Raw genomic sequence first — 19,344 nt, forward strand, 5'->3', positions numbered from 1 at the left:
ACTGCAGAAAAGGTGGTTGGACCGTGAAACCTTGGACATCACTGACTCTTCTAGATGAAGTTAAAGCCAATAAAAGTGACACCTTCCATGTTAGAAATTTCAAATCCACTCTGTGAATTGGTTCAAAAGGATGGCGCATGAGTTGCGCTAACACTACATTTAGATGCCACGATGGCGGGGGACGACGAACAGGAGGGAACATTCTGAGTGAAGTGGACCCTTCCTGGAAGTACCTTGAAATGTCTGCTGGGAAACCTTTAGAGTTGCGTGCGATAATCCCGACCTTGCCAGATGTAGGAAAAAGGGTAATATCTGCTATGGCTTGGCTAGAAAAGGATGAATTCCAGCCGAGTGACACCAGACACATAGTCTCTTCCATTTAAGTCTGTATGTTTTATTTGTAGCGGGTGCTCTAGCTTTGGCTAGCACCTCCTTGCAATCTGGAGGCAAATTCAGGTGGGCGAATTCAAGGTACTCAGCGCCAAGCTGCTAATTTCAGAGATGTCGGGTCCGGGTGGTAAATCTGACCATCCTGGATGGAGGGGAGGTCCGGAATCGGTCGAAACTGTATTGGTTCGTACTCTGATAGGAGAAGGAGCTCGGTGAACCAGTATTGGCGAGGCCATCTGGGGGCAATCAGGATTAGGCGACACGGTTCTTTTTTCATCTTCCGAAGAACCTTGGGAACCAACGGTATCAGAGGAAAGGCGTAAGCATATATTTGATACCAGTTGATCAAAAACGCATTCCCCTGAGAGTCTTTGTGGGGATGCCAGCTTGCAAAGAACCGGCATTTGCTGTTCTCCTTGGTCGCAAAAAGGTCTAGATCTGGATGACCCCACTGCTGAAAGATCCGATCCACTGTGCGTTGGTGAATTTCCCATTCGTGGGTGGAAGTTTTTCTCCTGTAGCTTGGGCTACTTTACTGCTGGGTTGGTTATTACCAAGGTTTTCTATATTATGACATTTTATTGCTTTTTTAAGTACCGTGGGACTCTCACTCAGACGACGGGGAATGATTCAGGCATGTAAATCTATGACAGACACCCCAATACTGGAGAAAGAGGAGAACCTCTTATAGGGGGGCAGAGTGGATCCACAGCCTTTGCTGTGCACCATGCCACAAATTTGTTCCACGTGCAGGCGTATACAGATTTTTTGGAGGGACGCCTGGCTGCCATAATCACATCACAGACTTCAGGAGGCCAGTCAAATGGCCTCAACTGTCGCCGCTCAATCTCCACGCATGTAGGTGGAGACTGGTCAGGTTTGGGTGGAGGACCGTCCCCTGCTGCTAAAGAGGCAGACTAATCAGGGGATCAACTGACATGCGGAGTAGCTCGGGATACCAGTATCTTCGTGCCCAGTCCGGAGCCACAAGAATGACTTGGGCCCAGTAGCCCCGGATCTTCTTCAGCACTTTGGGCAGAAGTGGTATAGGCGGAAAGGCAAACAGACCGCAGCTCCACAAGTGCCGCCTTGGAAATTCCAACGCGCAGAACCGATGACATTGTGCATTCTCTTCGGTGGCGAACAGATCTAACCAAGGCTCTCCCCACTGCTGAAAGAGCCTTGCGCTACGTCAGAGTTCAGATGCCATTCGTGATCCATCAAGCACCGGGGGCTGAGTTCGTCCGCCCTGGCGTTCAGGGAACCTGCCAGGTATTGAACCACCAGTGACGCCCTGGTGTTACAGCCATTGCCAGAGGCGCAGAGCCTCCTGACAAAGGGTCCACGACCCACCCCGCCCTGTTTGTTGCAGTACCACATTGCAGTGGTGTTGTCTGTGAACATCTGCACTACACTTCCCAGGACAGAGGGAAGGAATGCCTTCAGTGCAAGCTGGATCGCCCGCAGCTCCAGAAGGTTGATGTGGAGCCGGGACTCCGCCGGAGACCAGAGGCCCCTGATCTTCCTCTCTCCCATGTGGCCTCCCCATCCCAGGAGGGACGCATCGGTCACTACTACGTGCTCCAGTTGGGGAAGGGAGAGAGATCTGCCGCTGACTTAATCTCAGTCCGTGAGCCATCACTGCCACTGTCTCGCAGTGCCCTCCGAGATCAGGACGTGTTCGGACAGGTTGCCCTGATGCTGTGCCCACTAAAACTTCAGGTCCCACTGCAGAGCTTGCATCCGCAACCTGGCGCGATGCACCAGAAGGATGCAGGAGGCTATCAGCCCCAGGAGCCACAGCGTCAATCTGACCGAGACCTGGGATAAACGTTGCAAGATCGGAATCAGAGCATGAATATCCCGAACCCGCTGTTCGGGGGGATAAACCCAAAACTGTGCTGAGTTCAGAACCGCTCCGATGAAAAGGAGCTTCTGAGAGGGACATAGGTGTGACTTCGGCAAGTTGATGGAGAACCCCAGCGAGTGCAGGAGGTCGGCAGTAGTCTGGAGGTGGGAGATGACTGTCTGGGGCAAGCCCGCATTCAACAGCCAATCGTCGATGAGCTGCGACCACTGCAATCACTTTCGTGAACACCCGTGGGGCGCTGGTAAGGCCGAAGGGGAGCACACTAAACTGAAAGTGCTCGTGGCCTCCCGTGAACCGCAGGTAACGCCAGTGGGCCGGCAGGACAGGGTTGTGAAAATATGCGTCCTGTAAGTCCAACGCTACCATCCAGTCTTCTGGATCCAGGGCAGCTAGGATCTGAGCCAGAGTCAGCATTTTGAACTTCTCCTTCCGGAGGAAGCGATTGACGTCCCGGAGGTCCGTCTTGGGTACCAGAAAGTAGTGGGAATAGCAACCACGTCCTACTTCTGGCCCAGGAACGCGCTCGATGGCCCCCTTGGTCAAGAGGGCCGTAACTTCCTCCTGCAGAAGTTGCAAGTGATCCCCCGACCTGCTGTGGTACTGCAGTGGCATGGCTGGAGGGGTCGCTTCGAAGGGGAGGGAGTAGCCCCTTCGGATGATTTGCAGCACCCACCTGTTCGTTGTGATGGTACCACAGTGGAGGAGGTGATGGTGAACCCTGCCCCCCACTGGCGTCGAATGGGCCTGAAAGCTCGGACTAGGAGGACTGAGGCAGATGCTGCGGGGGCGGATGTGAACTGACCTTGCCGTTGTCCCCCGGCACCGCCATGGCGGTTACCACGTCTGCGACCGCGTTGAGGTTGGTTCTGCCGCCTGTGGCTAGCTGGACGTGTGGGGGGGGCCCCTTCCTTGGCCACGAAAGGAGGAAGTTTGCTGGCGTTGGCCGAGGCCCAAGGACTTGGCCGTAGCCCTGGAGTCCTTGAAACGCTCCAGCGCACTGTCCGCCTTGTCGCCAAAGAGGAGACGGCCATCAAAAGGCATGTCCATTAGGGTGGCTTGGACATCCCCTGAAAAGTTGGCAGACCTCCACCAGGCGTTGCGGCGAACCGCCACCGTCGTTGCAAACGCCCTACCCAGCGAGTCGGTGGTATAAAGTCCACACCGTATTGAATATCGTGCTGAATCCCGTCCCTCCGCTAGGTCTTGGGTAAGCTTTGCCTGGACCTCCACAGGGCACACTGCAGCAGCACTTCTTCAACCGTATCCCACAGAGAGTGGGTGTAACGGCCCAAAAGGCAGGCGGTGTTGACAGACCGCAACCCCAAACTCAGGGAGGAGAACAGTTTCTTCCCAAACTGTTCGTACCTTTTGGATTCCCGATCCGGAGGAGCGGTCGGGAATGCGGTCTCGGAGGTAGAGGCCTGGATCACCAGGCTCTCGAGGGTGGGGTGAACGGACAGGAAGCTGGGGTCGCCCGGAGCCGGGCAGTGGAGTCGGGCCACGTTCCAATTCATAGGGAGGCCTGTGGAGGGCTTGGACCAGGTGCCCACCAGAACGTCAGTGAGGGCTTCGTTAAACGGCAGGAGAGGCTCCGCGGAGCTTGCCTGCGGTTTGAGCACCTCAGTGGGGAGGTTAGTCCTCACAGCCGCGACAGGGAGCTCAAGAGCCAAAGCCTTGGCTGCCCTAGTCAACACCACGCTGTAAGCAGCCCCCTCCTCCGTAGCCACAGTAGGAGGGGAGACAAATCCAGTGTCGGGCGAAGTGTCCAGACCACTGGCCTCCCCCAGCTCGTCTGCCCAGTCCTGGCTCAACTGGCACTGCAGAGCCAGAGGGTCCTCAGACCCCTCCCAGTTCTCCTCGTCATCCATCTACTGATAGGAAAAAATGATGGAGCCGGGTCGTCGCTGAAGGGCTCACCGATTGGCGTCGAAGACGGCGTCGGTTCGACGCCAGATTCGGACTGGGGGTGGAACTGGGGACGACATCGTCCAGGGATGGAGTCTGGGGGACTCCCTTGGTGATGGTGCCAGCGGAGGGGTTGTAAGGTCGACTGGCATCGTTACGGATCCAGGCCTGGATCCTGAGGAGCCCTGCGGCGTCAGGACCGGAGTCGTCGACGGCGCCAAAGCACCAGACGCCACCGGGGCCGTAGCCGCCGGCCCGCTAGGGCTCCCAGACGGACCCGCGGGGCACAAAGGCACCTCGGCGGGTTCCAGCGGAGGGAAGCGCGATCTCATGGCCGTGAGGACAGCACTAAACTCCTTTGGCGTCGCATGCAGCCCAGGGAACGGCGGGAATGGAGCTGGACATGGCGCTTGCGGCTCCACCGGAGCCGCGTGGGCGGTGTCGCCCGAACCCCTTGCCTCGTCGCACGAGCGTCGGGGGCAGTCGGAAGAGCGATGACACTTCGACTTCTTTTTGGAGTGCCTCGTCTTACCTGATGACTTGGAGCCAGACGAGTGGAGTTGACTCGTCGAGCGGCGATGACTGCGGCACCGCGACCGGTCCCTCTACCTCCTCCTGGACCGGGACCTCGAGCGGCGCGAGCCGACTGCCGGAGCTCGAGACGCTTACGGAACCGCTACCGCCTAGCCTTCGCGGTCAAGGCCCGGCAGTCAGGGCACGACTAGTCATCGTGGTTGGCCCCAAGACAGTAAAGGCACTGACGGTGGGGTCGGTCACCGACATCAAGCGATGACAATCGTCACAGGGTTTGAACCCAGGCATCCCTATCGGCACCGCGAGTCGAGGATCGACTCGAGAAATTATCCAAAACAGATCAAAAAGTTAGTAAAAAAATGACTAAGAGTACTGCTCTTCCCGGATCTGCTCTTGCTGGTGCGGAAAAAAGAAGAACCGACGTCAGCGCGCGAAGTAGTCTTCTAGGTGCTCCGACGACATCATCCCAGTGATCACAACGCCGACGACGCCTCCTGACGCGCAGGGGTACTGCTACGCAAAACTTTCCGGATCCAGTCTGACGCCTGGGGATATTCTAAGGTAAGGAATCAAACACTAACCTGTTTCTTTCAGATGTTGAGAATACGGAGGCTTGAAAGAGTGTGAAGATTGTGAATAGGAGGAGTAGCGTTGTTGATAACCTCTCCTATATGTAGAGAAGCCTTTTCCTCTTGCACCCCGTAAAGGCGCCTTGCGATATTGTAGCATGCCAAAAGACCTTGCTGTCTATGTATCTTTCTTAACGTCCTGCAAGGCGTCATATATATGCTTGCCAAAAAGCATATCACCATCAAAAGGCAGATCCAGAATTTTATTCTGCACTTCAGGGCGAAACCAGGTAGATCGTAGCCAACCTTGACGCCTTAGGACAGCTGAACCTGCTAAGGCGCGAAAAACAGTTGTAGCAATATCCACAATCTATAATTTCTGATGAAGATCGTTCACCCTCCTCTACGATCTCTTGGAACTCTCCGGAAGTTGATCAATAAATGGAGAGAGATCGCACCACATTTGGCGATCATATCGTCCCAAAATTGCTAGTGCGTTAGAGGCTCTAACGAGGAGGCTGAACATAGAGGAAAACCTCTTGCCCACATTGTCCAGGCGTCTGCCTTCCTTCTCCGGAGGTGTGGTCAAGGGTGCTGATCGGTTCTTTGATTTTCTTTGAGCTACCTGAGAGACAACCAAGTCAGGTTTCAGCTGTCCAATCAGACAGGCAGGACTATCCTCCGGATCCTTATACTTTTTCTCCAGACGCAGTACATTCGGGATAACAGTAGGTGGAGACTGCATCACCTTCTTAACCACACTCCAAACGTGCTCTACAATAGGGATGTAACGGATGGATTTTTTTTAGAAGGCTCCTTAAAATCATAGAGGAAACAGTCTGATTGTTCCACTAGAACAAGAAGGCCAAATCTTTTGGACGCTCTTTCCATAAGATTATGGAAACACCCTATGTCCTCTGGAGGCGAATCTACAGGGTCTGGAGATGGTGAAGCCGGATCTGGGATGATATACTCGTCATATTTGGGATATGTTCCACATTCTAGTCCTCCTCTGATGAATCCTCATCATCATCATCATCATCATGCACTGTAATAATATCTTACAGTTCTGCCAAAGATTCCCCGTCTAGTCTTTGAGATATTGATGCTGCAGAAATAGGAGGCGGCGGCGGAGGTTGTATGGATTCAGAGGCTTGAGATGGAAATCTCTTGTAGTCCAACAACATCAGTTGTAGGTCATCTATCAGTGAAGACTGCATGGCCACCATACCTTGTTGCGATGGATCTTGAGGTCTATCACAAGGAGTGAATTGTTGTTGTGGATGATGTTGACCCTTGTAATAATCATTCGAATCAGAGTCCTGGTATTTCACCTGGCGCGGAGACGGACTATAAGCATCCGCATACGGACTTTCATTCTAGTCAGAACATTCCTCCTCCAGAAAAAGTGCTGGAGGTATCGGTGTCACCGTACAGGGCGATGTCATTTCCGGTGTAATTTGTCTTCTCTTAATAGAAATTTTGACCTTTTGTATCGTTCACGGTGTCATCGACGAAGGACTCGTCGTCGCCGGAGAAAGAAACGTGGTCGACGGTGGGCTGATCGTCGACTGTACCGTCGACGAGCTCGACGTCAGAGTAATAGTCGCCGTCGTCATTGACATCGTCGGCGTCGACACCATCGTCGGCGTCGACACCATCGTCGGCGTCGACACCATCGTCGGCGTCGACACCATCGTCGGCGTCGACACCATCGTCGGCGTCATCACCGTCGAAGTTATCAGCATTGTCGACGACCCAGAGGCAGGATGTTACGTTGACGAAGTCATTGTCGACTATGTCGGCGAAGCTCTCGAAGACTGGCTCGTCGACGGAGCTGAAATTGAAACTGGATGAATCTTGTATGTCGACGTACCTGAGGAAGTAGTCGACGACAGACGGATTTTCTTCTCCCCTTTTGTTTCCTGAGGTGCACTTGAAGGTTTTTTGAAAAATGTCTGCTTTTCAGATGGTGAAGAGGTAGTAGAAGGGCCTTGGCTTGCCTTCTTAGCAGATAAAACCTTAGGAACAAGTCCCTCCTTCTCATTTGCACCTTGGTGAGAAGATTTTTTGGGACTAAGCCTTTTAGACCTATTAGAGGTCTTTTGAGAGGCCTTAGCAGGGGGTTTAGTGGACATAGAAGGGGAAAGACCTACCCCTTTTTGTAGACCTCCTCAAAGATGTTGCTGAGGAGGAATCTTTACTATCACCAGAAATTACCTCTTTCCGTGTTTTCATCTTCTGTAAACAAGTCAGAAGTCTTCCTTCACGGTCTCTTAGAGTCTTAGTAGAGAAGGTAATGCAGATTTTCATCATCATCATTTAGTCTTTATGTGGAGAAGTGTGGCTCAGGGGTTAGAGGCGGCAGACCCGGAAGCTGAGATCGGCCCTGGACCAGGGTTCAATTCCCCGCCTCGGCGGGTCCTGGGCTAAAAATTCCACGGACTCGATAATTCTCGCTCCGGTGCCTTCTCGACTCACGGGTTCATACTCTGCGACTCTGGGCAATAGCTTGCTTAATCTCCACAACGGCCCCTCGCGGCGGGATGCCTGGCTTTCACCTTGTGGATACCCTGCCGGGGTTATCTCACAGGGGAATACCAGGACGGGTTCCCTAAGCAAGCGCCGGGAAACCCACTGCGGGTAGCTGTGTGCTATATAAGCTCAAATACATTTACATTACGACAATGTTGTCATAAAAGAGATCACATAGATTATGCAGTTAAAAATAATGCAATACATTTAAATAAACAATAAAAGGACAATTAAAACGTCTTCTAGCAACGTGTCATTACCTCACAGTGAGTGACAAAGAGCATTATAAATACATACATTCGGCCATTCCACTTTCCCATGCAGATTTTACAATCAGTGGCCTTGTGATCTGGGTATAAGCAATAAATGTAGTCCTTATGTTTATCTTCAATGTAAAGCCTTTGTTTTTTAACGGGTAGCACAGGCCTTGAATAAAGCTTTCTAATCGGACATCCTGAAGAGAGATTAGATGTGGAAAACCAAAGTTGAAGAGAAAACTGAGCAGAGCTCAGTGGAGACTCCCTTAGCAGAACGTGTGGTAGAAAATCTGAGGCTTTCTCAGGAGGGTTCTAGGGGGTGAGGCTAATTTGACTGGTTGTTGCAAGTTTTTGGTCTCTTTTACAAAAAAGAGGTGGGTATGCTACAAAATGAGATGAGGCCTAGGCCTTACTTTCTCTTTTGTACATACTGCTATAGTATTTTCTATTTACCGAGGCTCCCAGGCCGACTATGGGGAATGATACAAAGCATGGGAATCTATGAAAGTTCCAATACTGGGGCAACCGACAATTACACTACTAATTTTGTACATTTACCCCAACTTTGGGCATCATCCGATTTCACTTAGAGTGTAATTCCAAAGCAACATTTTGATATTAGGAAAAGTCGAAATTCCTGTGATGTAAAGAGTTTCTACAATGCGATGTTGGTATAAAATAACTATCTCACACGTTAAATGTTTAGTAGTGATTTGAGCGAGAAAACGAACGAGGGTTTGAAACAAAATAGAATCATAATTGTTTCAAATCCTTGTCTGCCAATTCTTCTCTACAAACACTGCAAAAGTTCACTGTAGCTCTACTAGGATCAAATGACATGTACCCAGATAGGTACATTTTTGTGTAAAATACATTTAAAAACAAGGGGAGCATGATTTTAGCCCATGGACAACAAATGCACAATGAATTTATATGGGTTTGTCTAAAACAAAGCACTTATAAAAAATATGTAAATCATTATAGAAATGGAAACTGTCATTTCAAGAACATAGCATAGAAAACATCTTTCAAGCATGCATACTATACCTTGAGGGGTTAGATGTGAATTATTTGCTTGAGTGGCAAGATGATTTTCAAGCTCCTCAATTTGCTGCCTGTATTGTTGTAACTGCACTTCAAACTGCTCTACCAATGTTCTAAAGTAACTGCACAGACACAAACAGAAAAACATTAAACAAATCACACACTTAGTTTGGCTTTCACTCCAAATTCTGCATCTTTCACTCCAGAGGCAAGTGTTCAAGGATTGTGACAAAATCCCCACAGATTACAAGACAAGATGCAAATTTTAACTTACTCAGCTGGGGCTGTATTTTCATGTTGAAGACCTGGGGGTGTTTTCTGTGTCCTGACAGCTATTTCAGCATTTTTGAGTTCCTAAAAATAAGACATTTGTAACTGAAGACAAAAGGCTATTTGTTTAATTTTTAAAACAAATAAGATAATTGTAATGCTGGATCAACAGTTTCCTGGGGTAAATTGGTCATTGTGTTAGACAAAAAGGAAGTAACACTCCTCCAAGCTGACACATCAGGATCAAATAACCAAAAAGCAAATACTTGTTTATACTGCCTGTATTAAACCCTGCCGTGAGGCAGTGTGGCACCACACCCCAGTTACCTTAAAGTTGACTGTGGTAGTCACCGTTCATTTCTAATGACCAACTCATGAACTTACCACCACTAAGTGGCAGGTATGAAAACTGCATCTGAAGGATTTAATCTGCCAAATGTTCCTTTCACAAATTCAACCAGTGATAGAGTAAGAAAGTAATTTAACAGTAACACTTTTATTCGATCATGGGTATTCTCAATTAATATATAAAGGCTGAATATCCTCATCTATGCTAGTTTCCTAAAAATATCCCAATGGAGAGAAAAGAAGAAGAAGAAGAAAGAAGAAGGTGGATTTTTAGAGCGCAAATTGCTGCCCTGAGGCGTCCAAGCGCTAGAGGAATCTGTTGGAAGGTGAGTGAGGTTGCAGAGCCGGGAGAGGGAAGGGAGGCTGGTTTATTGCGGAGAATTGAACAGGTGTGTTTTGAGTTGTTTGCGGAAAGATACTAGGTCGGGGTTGGATCTCAAATGCAAAGGAAGGGAGTTTCAGATTTTGGCGGCATTGAAAGCAAACGTCCTTCCCCCCGATCTTGTCCTTTTGATTCTAGGGACTGTTGCCATAAAAGCCTGGCTAGATCGCAGGTCTCTGCCTGGACGATACTGGCTTACTAGGCTTCGAGTAATTTGGGGTCCCGAGTCCCAAAAGGCCTGGTGAGCAATACACAGTGCCTTAAAAGTGACTCTCTTCCGCACTGGGAGCCAGTGCAGGCTGGTCAGTGCCGTTCTAACTGGCATTCTGCGTGGGATCTGTAATAGAATGCGGGCGGCGCAGTTTTGGACTAGCTGTAGTCTCTTTAGTGTGTACTCTGGAGCACCCAGATAGAGGGCGTTGTTGGAGTCCAATCGCGACTGTATCATGCCCTGTATGGCTATCTGCTTTGCCTCCATTGGGAGCAAAGGAAGAACTTTCTTCAGTGTCCTGAGTAGTCCAAAGCAGGTGGCTGAGAGTTTTGTGGCCTGGGTGTTAAGTGACAGACTCCTGTCCAACCACACCCCTAGGCTTTTGATGTTTTCTTTCGGAACCGGGGGAGGGCCTAGGCAGGTGGGCCATAATGAGTTGAAAAGGGTAGGGTCGGCAGGGCCCAGGAGCATAAGCTCCGTTTTGTCACCATTGAGCTTTAGCGATGAGTCATCCAGGCCTTCATTTCCTCCAAGCATTTTGTCCACGTGAAGGTGGCTGTTGAGCCTTCTGCGCTAATGAGACCACCAGCTGGGTGTCGTCCGCATAGGAAATGATCTTAACTCCATGCGGACGAACTACCTCAGCCAATGGCCTCATATAGATATTAAAAAGCGCGGGGCTTAAAGAAGAGCCCTGGGGGACTCCACACTTCAGGGGTATGCTGGAGGACACTGTCTGACCGTCAAACACTTGGAATGACCTGTTGCTTAGGAAAGATTTTAACCAGAGCCAGGCCTTGTCCACAATGCCGACATTCGAAAGATGGTTCAGTACGGTGTTGTGACTGACCGTGTCGAATGCCGCGCTGAGATCAAGGAGGATCACTGCCACTGATCCTCCTTGATCAAGAATTTTCCTGGACTCCTCGATGACCATTAGGAGGGCGGACTCTGTTCCATGCTTAGGTCTGAACCCTGTCTGGGTGATATCTAGCAGCTGGTTGTCTTCAAGAAAGCTAACCAACTGGAGATTGACATACTTCTCCACGATTTTACTTACCCAGGGTAGCAGGGAGATAGGACGATAGTTAGCAAAGTCCAATGGGTCCAGGTTTGGCTTCTTTATCAGAGCTCGGACCATCGCCTGTTTCCAGGCAGAAGGGACGCTGCCGGAAGCGATGGAGGCATTCAGAAGGTTTTTGATGATCGGTAGGACAATCTGAGATGCCAGCAACATGGGTTCAGGGGGTGCCGGGTCAGTTGGAGAACCGGATTTTACTTTCCGAGCCATGGACTCTAATACTTCGAGATCCATGCAAGGGAAGTGGTCAAGCGTGGGTGATGAGGCTAGAACGGGATTTGTCCCCCTGGTTTTATCCTGGACTATCAGAGGAGAAGTAGTGCCTGGGAAGGAAGTATATATTTTGTTTACTTTGGCCGAGAAAAATTCCGCCAAGTCGTTGCATTGGGAAACAGATTTTTCCTCATATACATTGGGGGGGGGGTTAGTAAGTTTTTGTAGAGTTTGAAAGATTTCCCTGGGTTTAGATTTTGCGGCTATGATTTTGTCAGAAAAGTATGCCGCTTGGGCAGCTTTTACTTCTTTCTTGTAGGCTTTTATTTCCTCTCGGTATTGAGTTTTATCCTCCATAGAGTAAACACCATTTTCTTTCAATTTTCCGGCATTGGCGCTTTTTGTTCCTGAGGGCCTCCGAGTACCAAGGTGCCGTTTTGTGAGAGCGTTTTACTGTTGATTTCTTAAGGGGGAGGATGGTTTCGAGGGAGTGCAGGATCCAGTTCTCATAGGCCTGGTATGCCAGACATGGATCTTTATTATTAAGGGGAAGTTCTTTCGTAAGTTTGTTTTTCCATTCGTCTACTGGAATCCGCGCCCAGGATCTGGCATGTCTTATCATTGGTGTTACCGGGATGGGTTTCTGGGTAGACCAGGTGAAGGGCACCAAAGAGTGGTCAGTCCATGGGAGGGGGAGTGGAGACCCAACCACAAAATCCACACAGTTACTGAACACTGGATCTAAAAGGTGTCCTTTCACATGGGTTGATGTTTTTACTCGTTGGATAAGTTGAAGCGCGCCCAGGTCATCGGCTAGTGTAGTAGCCGTGGAATCCAATGGTGAGTCAAAGTGAAAATTGAGATCGCCTAGCACAGTATAGTTGGCGGCAGCGCTGATGCGTGGTGCCACTATTGCTGGTAGGAGATTGTGAAATTGTTTAGGGGGGCCAGGCGGGCGATATATCAGTGTGCCCGAAAAACAGTGGTTGGGAGAGAGCTTCAGCGAGAAAGCTAGGCTTTCACAATCTGGGATGTTTTCCGGGATGAGTCTACAACGGTATTGTTCTTTAAATATAATTGCTAGCCCTCCCCTCTACCCTCCGGACGGTCTTGTCGGATGATTTGAAAACCAGAGGGGAGGGATGTTACAACATCGGGGTCGGAGTCTAACGCCAACCACGTTTCGGTGAGAAACACTGCGTCCGGCATACGCTCTTCCAGTAGGAAGGAGATTTCTACCTTATGTTTTGGCAGGGATCTGTAGTTTAATAGGAACATGCAGTATTCATGCTTCAGGGTTGTGGTCTGCCATATGTTGAAAGGGGCGTTGCACTTTGGACAGGTGGCTGGGAGAGACATTGCCTCAAGGCGATGCCTTTCACACTCCTGTCCCAAGTACCTTATGCCATGTAGAGCGTCTGCGCTGTAGGCTATGGTTTGTTTAGCCTGAGATGTAGGGGACGTGGCCCCTGGCCCGGACTCGGCGCGGAAGTAGAGAAAACAACAAAAACAGTGTTAAATGTACACCAGTCAACATTGCAAAGGCATTTTTATGTCCCCTTTTCACCCCTTAAGTGTTGAATGTTCACCCCAAGTGATGAGCCTTTTTCTTTTGCATTTGGGGCTATTCATGTTTATGTTTTGATAAAATATTTTTTATCACTAAAAATATTCAGGCCAAATTTGTCTCCTTTTACCCCACATGTTGGAGATTGTAAAAGTGCCCAGGATTTGTGATGTACACTAGAGCAATTTGAAAAATAATTGACAAAATAAGGAAAATGCTACTTACCCAGTATGTATCGGTTCTTGGAATGTAGAACTGACTAATATCCACCACTGAAATTACTTCATATTTCACCATATTAATTCACACCTAATTCTTTGTAGGCTTCCTGAAAAGCGTGCGTCAGCAAGCGCTATAAATACAAACCTTTGTCCGCCTCTATCCTTCTGCTATCATTCCAAATAACTGACTAACCTAACCACCACTTAAAATGTACTCGCATGGAAACACGCTGAACTCAGCGCCCTTCTGAAAAAACCCACAGCGGACCCCACCGAACTCAAAAATTACCGCCCTATCTCGCTCCTTCCATTCCCGGCCAAAGTCATCGAGAAAGCTGTCAACAACCAGCTCGCCGCCTTCCTCGAAGCCAACAAATCCCTCGACTCCTCACAGTCCGGCTTCCGAGCAAAACACAGCACTGAGACAGCCCTCATCGCAACAACAGACGACATTCGAACTCTACTGGACAATGGAGACACAGTCGCCCTCATCCTCCTCGACCTCTCCGCAGCCTTCGACACAGTCTGCCATAGCACCCTTCTACAGCGCCTCAGAAACATCGGAATCCAAGGAAAAGCACTAGAATGGATCACCTTGTTCCTCACCGGAAGAACCCAGAGAGTCCGCCTTCCACCATTCAAGTCAGAGGCCACTGAAGTCATCTGCGGCGTACCACAAGGATCTTCACTCAGCCCCACCCTTTTCAACGTATACATGAGCCCCCTCGCGGCCATCGCCCGCCAACACCACCTCAACATCATCTCCTACGCGGATGACACTCAACTGATCCTATCACTCACCAATGACCCTAGCACCGCCAAAACTAACCAACACGAAGGAATGAAAGAAGTTGCCGAATGGATGAAACACAGCCGTCTGAAACTGAACTCAGATAAAACAGAAGTCCTCATCTTAGGTACCTCCCCCTCCGCATGGGACGACTCTTGGTGGCCAGAAGCCCTTGGAAAAGCACCCATCCCGACAGACCACGCACGGAACCTAGGCGTCATCCTGGATTCCTCACTTTCAATGAACAGACAAGTCAACGCCGTCTCCTCATCCTGCTTCAACATTCTTCGCATGCTCAAAAAAACATTTCGTTGGATCCCCACCGAAACTAGGAAAACGGTCACCCACGCTCTTGTCACGAGCCAACTTGACTACGGAAACACCCTCTACGCCGGTACTACCGCTAAACTCCAGAAAAAACTCCAACAAATCCAAAACGCCTCAGCCAGGATCATATTAGACATCCCGCGTAAAGAACACATCTCTGGTCACCTGAAAAACCTCCACTGGCTTCCCGTCAATAAGAGGATCACTTTCCGGCTCCTATCCCACGCACACAAAGCACTCTACGAAATCGGACCAGAATGCCTCAACACACGACTGTCCTTCTACACCCCCTCCCGCCAACTACGATCTTCCAACCAAGCCCTTGCCACTGTACCTCGCATCAACAAAACCACCATGGGAGGTAGATCCTTCTCCTACCTGGCAGCTAAAACCTGGAACTCTCTTCCCACTAACCTTCGCCTTACCCAGAACCACCTAGCATTCAGAAAGCAACTTAAAACGTGGATATTTGACAAGTAATCCCCCACCCCTCCCTAAGCGCCTTGAGACCCTCTGGGTATGTAGTGCGCTATATAAATTCTCTGACTTGACTTGATGTTTCACTATACTAATTCAACACTAATCCTACGGGTCCCGGAGTAGCGTGCTACTCGCTGAAAAAGCGCTCAGGTGTCTCGTCAGGGGTAATAAGCGCTTTATAAATGCAATTACAATACAATACAATACATGCTATGCATAGCCTGCTATCTAGTTTTGGGTCGGAATGTTTGCACTTTGTTTTTGTTCGAATAAGTCTTTTCTAGTCACGAGGTAGGTGACTCCTCCTTTCGGTGATAGTGTGCATGGGCATTGACTCCATTGTTAGATTGTTTGCCGCAGAGGGCGATAACAGAGTAAAAAGAATAGTAAGTGATGTCCATGTATATATGTATCTAAGTAAGATGTAACTGCAACAGGTATAGGTACCCAGGGCGGCGGGTGGGCGCATATGAATCTACAGATCTACATGCAAAGAACAGATGCATACTGGGTAAGTAGCATTTTCTGTTCGAGGCATGTGAGCTGTAGATCACATGCTGTGTATAGACTATAAAGCAGTTATCTCCCAAAGCGGTGGCTAACTGATAGCTGTTGCAGTTGTCTGAAATAGTGTATGTAAAACTGCTTGGCCCGCACTAGCTTGCTCTCTTGCTAACACATCTACACACTAGCGTTTTGTGAATGTGTGAGGTGTATGGGTATATTTCCTAAGAAAGCCATAGAAGTTCCTTGTTTGCGTGTGGAGTGCACTCCAGGGGGAATTATTAGTGTTCTTTTCGTTTCTGCATAGCATATTTGAATGCACTTGACTATCCACCTTGCAATGCCTGTTTTTGATCTAGGATTGCCTTTATGTGGTGGAGCAAAAGCAACAATTTGTGGTTTTGTGGAAAGGTTTCGTCGTTTCTATAAAGAATTGCTCTTTCACATCTAAAGTGTGTAACGCCCGTTCTGCCACAGAACCTGGTTGAGGGAAGAACACAGTGAAACTAAACAGATTGGTTGATATGAAAATCAGAAATTAGCATTGGAAGAAATTTAGGGTCGGTCCGAAAAAAACACTTTGTTTTGGTGTATTTGTAAGAATGGTTCTTCTATGGTTAGTGCCAGAAGCTCACCCACTTTCCTCAGATGTGATAGCTATGAGGAAAGCTACCTTCCAAGAGAAATTGTATTTCACATCTATGCAATGGCTCAAAGGGTGGACCAATTGGCCTGGTGAGGACAATGTTGAGATTCCACACTGGAGCAGGTAGAAGTCTTGGAGGAATGATACTTTTAAGTCCCTCCATAAATGCTTTAATGACAGGCACTATAAAAAGAGACAGATGTTGTCTGTTCAGTAGATATGCAGCTGTTGCAGCAAAATGTAAGCGTATGGAAGAGTACGCTAAATTAGAACATTGCAGATGTAGTAAATAGCAAATTATATTTTGAACTTAAGCGCCCAGTGGATCTATCCGATTATTATTGCAGTATATCAAATCAATTTCACTCTGTGGCATAGCATGCCCTTGTGTTAGGACGCCTAGCCTCTGATAATATTCATGCAGTCTGCGGAAAACGAAGGTAGCCAAACTCTAAGATTTCAGGTGCCAGATCACCAGGTTAAGATGGCTGGGTTTTGGATGTCTGATCTCTCCATGGCTCTGAGTGAGAAGATTTAGAGTGAGGTGTAGTTTTTGGTGAAGAATTACTGAGAGCGCCAACAGGGTTGTGAATCAGGGTTGTCGGGTCCATGTGTGAGCAACTAGGATTAATGTCAGGGACGCCTGTCTGAGCTTTGGAACCACTAATGGAATGAGTGGGAGAGGCGGAAAAGCGTAGGCAAACATCCCTGAACAATTCATCCATAGTGCATTGCCCTTGGACAATGGGTGACGATGTCTGGATGCGAAGCTTGGGCATTTTGCTTTTAGGATTGTGGCGAACAGATCTGTGTCCGGAATACCACACCTTTGGAAGAATGGGAGAAGAACTTTAAGGTAGAGTTCCCATTCGTGGATCTGTTGACTTTGACAACTGAGCAGATCTGCAACCTGATTGTTTACTCCTGGGAGGTGTTCTGCAAGGAGAAACATTTTGTGACGTATGGCCCATCTCCAGATGATCTGTGCTAGTTGTGACAGCTGGAGAGATGCGTTCCCTCCCCCCCGTTTTGTATGTAGTACATTGCGGTCATGTTGTCGGAACGAATCAGGAGAGCTTTGCCTACTAGATGAACTTGAAACCCTTTAAGCGCTAGAAAAATCACTAGCAGCTCTAGATGATTTATGTGAAGCGGCTTTTGCTGCAGGATCCACATGCCCTGAATTGAATGCGTCTGGAGATGAGCTCCCTTCCCAATCAGTGAGCGATACATTTGCAGTTAGCGCTATCTGCAGAACCGGGTCTATGAAGGGTTGCCCTTTTGAAAGGTTTTGTGTATTCCACCACTGCAGAGAGCCATGGGTGCGGTCGTCCACCAACACTAGATCTGATAAGAGACCCTGAGCCTGGTTCCACTGACGTGATAAGCACTCCTGAAGGGGACGCATCTGGAGTTTTGCGCAAGGGACTATTAGAATACAATACACCATCATCCCTAGTAACTGCATGAACACTCAAGCTGGCAATGAGCGTGGAGGCTGAAACTGACAAGAGTGAAGTTTGCATGTTGCGGATTCTGCCTGGATTGGGGTAGGCCAAAGCCTTTTGTGTATTTATTGTGGCTCACAGATACACTTGTGTGTTGGATAGACGTAGGGGATCGGGACCGATTTACTGTGAATCCAAGATCATGGAGCAATTGCACTGTTTTGTGAGTGCAACGTAAACAGCTTTTTTTGCGAGCTGGCTTTTATGAGCCAGTCGTCCAAATATGGGAAGAGGTGAATGTGTTGTCTTCTAAGATGAGCTGCGACTACTGCTAGGCACTTAGTGAAAACCCTGGGTGCTGTAGTTACTCCGAATAGGATCAACTTGAACTGATAGTGCTGGCCTGCTAAAACGAACCTGAGGTATTTGCAGTGAGCAGGGTGTACTGGGATATGGAAATAGGCGTCCTTTAAGTCCAGAGTGGACAGAAAGTCGCCTTGTTAAAGGAGCGGTAGCACTTGCTGGAGTGTGACCATGTGAAAGTGGTCAGACTGAATGTATAGATTTAGTTCTCCGAGGTCTGGTATAGGTGTGAGAGAGACGTCCTTTTTGGGAATCAGGAAGTATAGGCAGTATACTTCGGTCCCTTGATGTTTTAATGGGACTAGTTCTATCGCTCCTTTCTCCAACAGAGAGAGAACTTCCTTTTTTAGAAGGGTAAGATGCTCATGTGACATTGCGTGTGATCTTGGAGGAATGTTTGGGGGAGTGTTTCCAAACAGTAACCATATTGGACAATTTGTAAAACCCATTTGACTGAGGTGGTGGTGTTCCAGACCGGGAGAAATTGAGACGCCCCCCTATAGGAGTGGTATGATCAGGGTTTAGCGGAAGTAAGTCACAGTTTGTTATTTGCGGGGGTAGGTGCGTGTGGAGTTGCCTCTGCCTCTTCCCTTACCATTGTTTCCTCTAAAACCTCCTCTAAAATAACCTCTTGATGAGGGCGATTGGTTGCTGCCCTTGTAAGAGGAGGAGGGATTTTCTGTAGTAATATTTTTGGAGCCACCTCTGTAAAAGGAGCGCTGAAAGGAACCCCTATTCGCAGGTAACTGTAAAGCCCCCATGGACTTTGCGACCTCTGTTTCGTTCATTTCTTCCAACGAGGTGTCCACTGCTGGACAAAAGAGGTGTCCCTTATCAAAGGGCTTATTGAGAATGGAGGCATGTACCTCAGGTTTGAAACCTGAAATTCTCAACCATGCATGTCTACGTAGTAGTACAATGGTCTTTACTGCACGCACTGCTGTGTCTGCCGCATCTAAAGCGCACTTGATGGAGGTATTGGCGATAAGTTTGCCCTCCTGGATAAGATCATTTGTCTCAGATTTGTGCCCATTAGGCAGAAATTGCACATGTTTTCTAGCTTATCGTAATGAGCTGCATCACATCTGGCTAGCAAAGCCTGAGAATTAGCAATGCACCAGTGATTAGCCGATTGTGAGGCTACCCTTTTGCCAGAGGCATCAATTAACTTGGACTTCTTATCAGGAGGAGGGGCCTCACCTGTGGTCTGTGAGTTAGCTCTCTGACAAGCATTAAAAACCACAAGAGAGTCTAACAGCAGCTGACCCTGGATGTAGGCAGGGTCAGTAGGTGCTTGCTTCTATTTCTTATCAACCCTGGGCGTGATGATTCTTGCCCTTACAGGATCTTTAAAAACCTCATCTGCATGCTTAATCATTGCCTTATGCA

General features: G+C 48.7%; 1 protein-coding gene across 5 annotated transcripts in view; it reads right to left on the reverse strand.

Moving 5' to 3' along the window:
• Positions 1-19,344, reverse strand: part of NUP58 (nucleoporin 58) — a 504,014-nt gene that overhangs the window by 263,129 nt on the left and 221,541 nt on the right. For all 5 annotated transcript variants that reach the window (XR_015299350.1, XM_086935184.1, XM_086935186.1 and 2 more), the window contains exons 10-11: positions 9,379-9,458; positions 9,108-9,226 (exon numbers count right to left, since the gene is read on the reverse strand). Coding sequence is in view for 4 of the 5 variants with exons in the window: in XM_086935184.1 (XP_086791310.1) it covers positions 9,108-9,226; positions 9,379-9,458 (199 nt within the window). In the remaining variant the exon portion in view is untranslated. The remainder of the gene's footprint in view (positions 1-9,107; positions 9,227-9,378; positions 9,459-19,344) is intronic.

The sequence above is a fragment of the Lissotriton vulgaris genome, chromosome 8 (assembly GCF_964263255.1).
Source record: "Lissotriton vulgaris chromosome 8, aLisVul1.2, whole genome shotgun sequence".
In the NCBI taxonomy this organism is placed as follows: Eukaryota; Metazoa; Chordata; class Amphibia; order Caudata; family Salamandridae; genus Lissotriton; species Lissotriton vulgaris.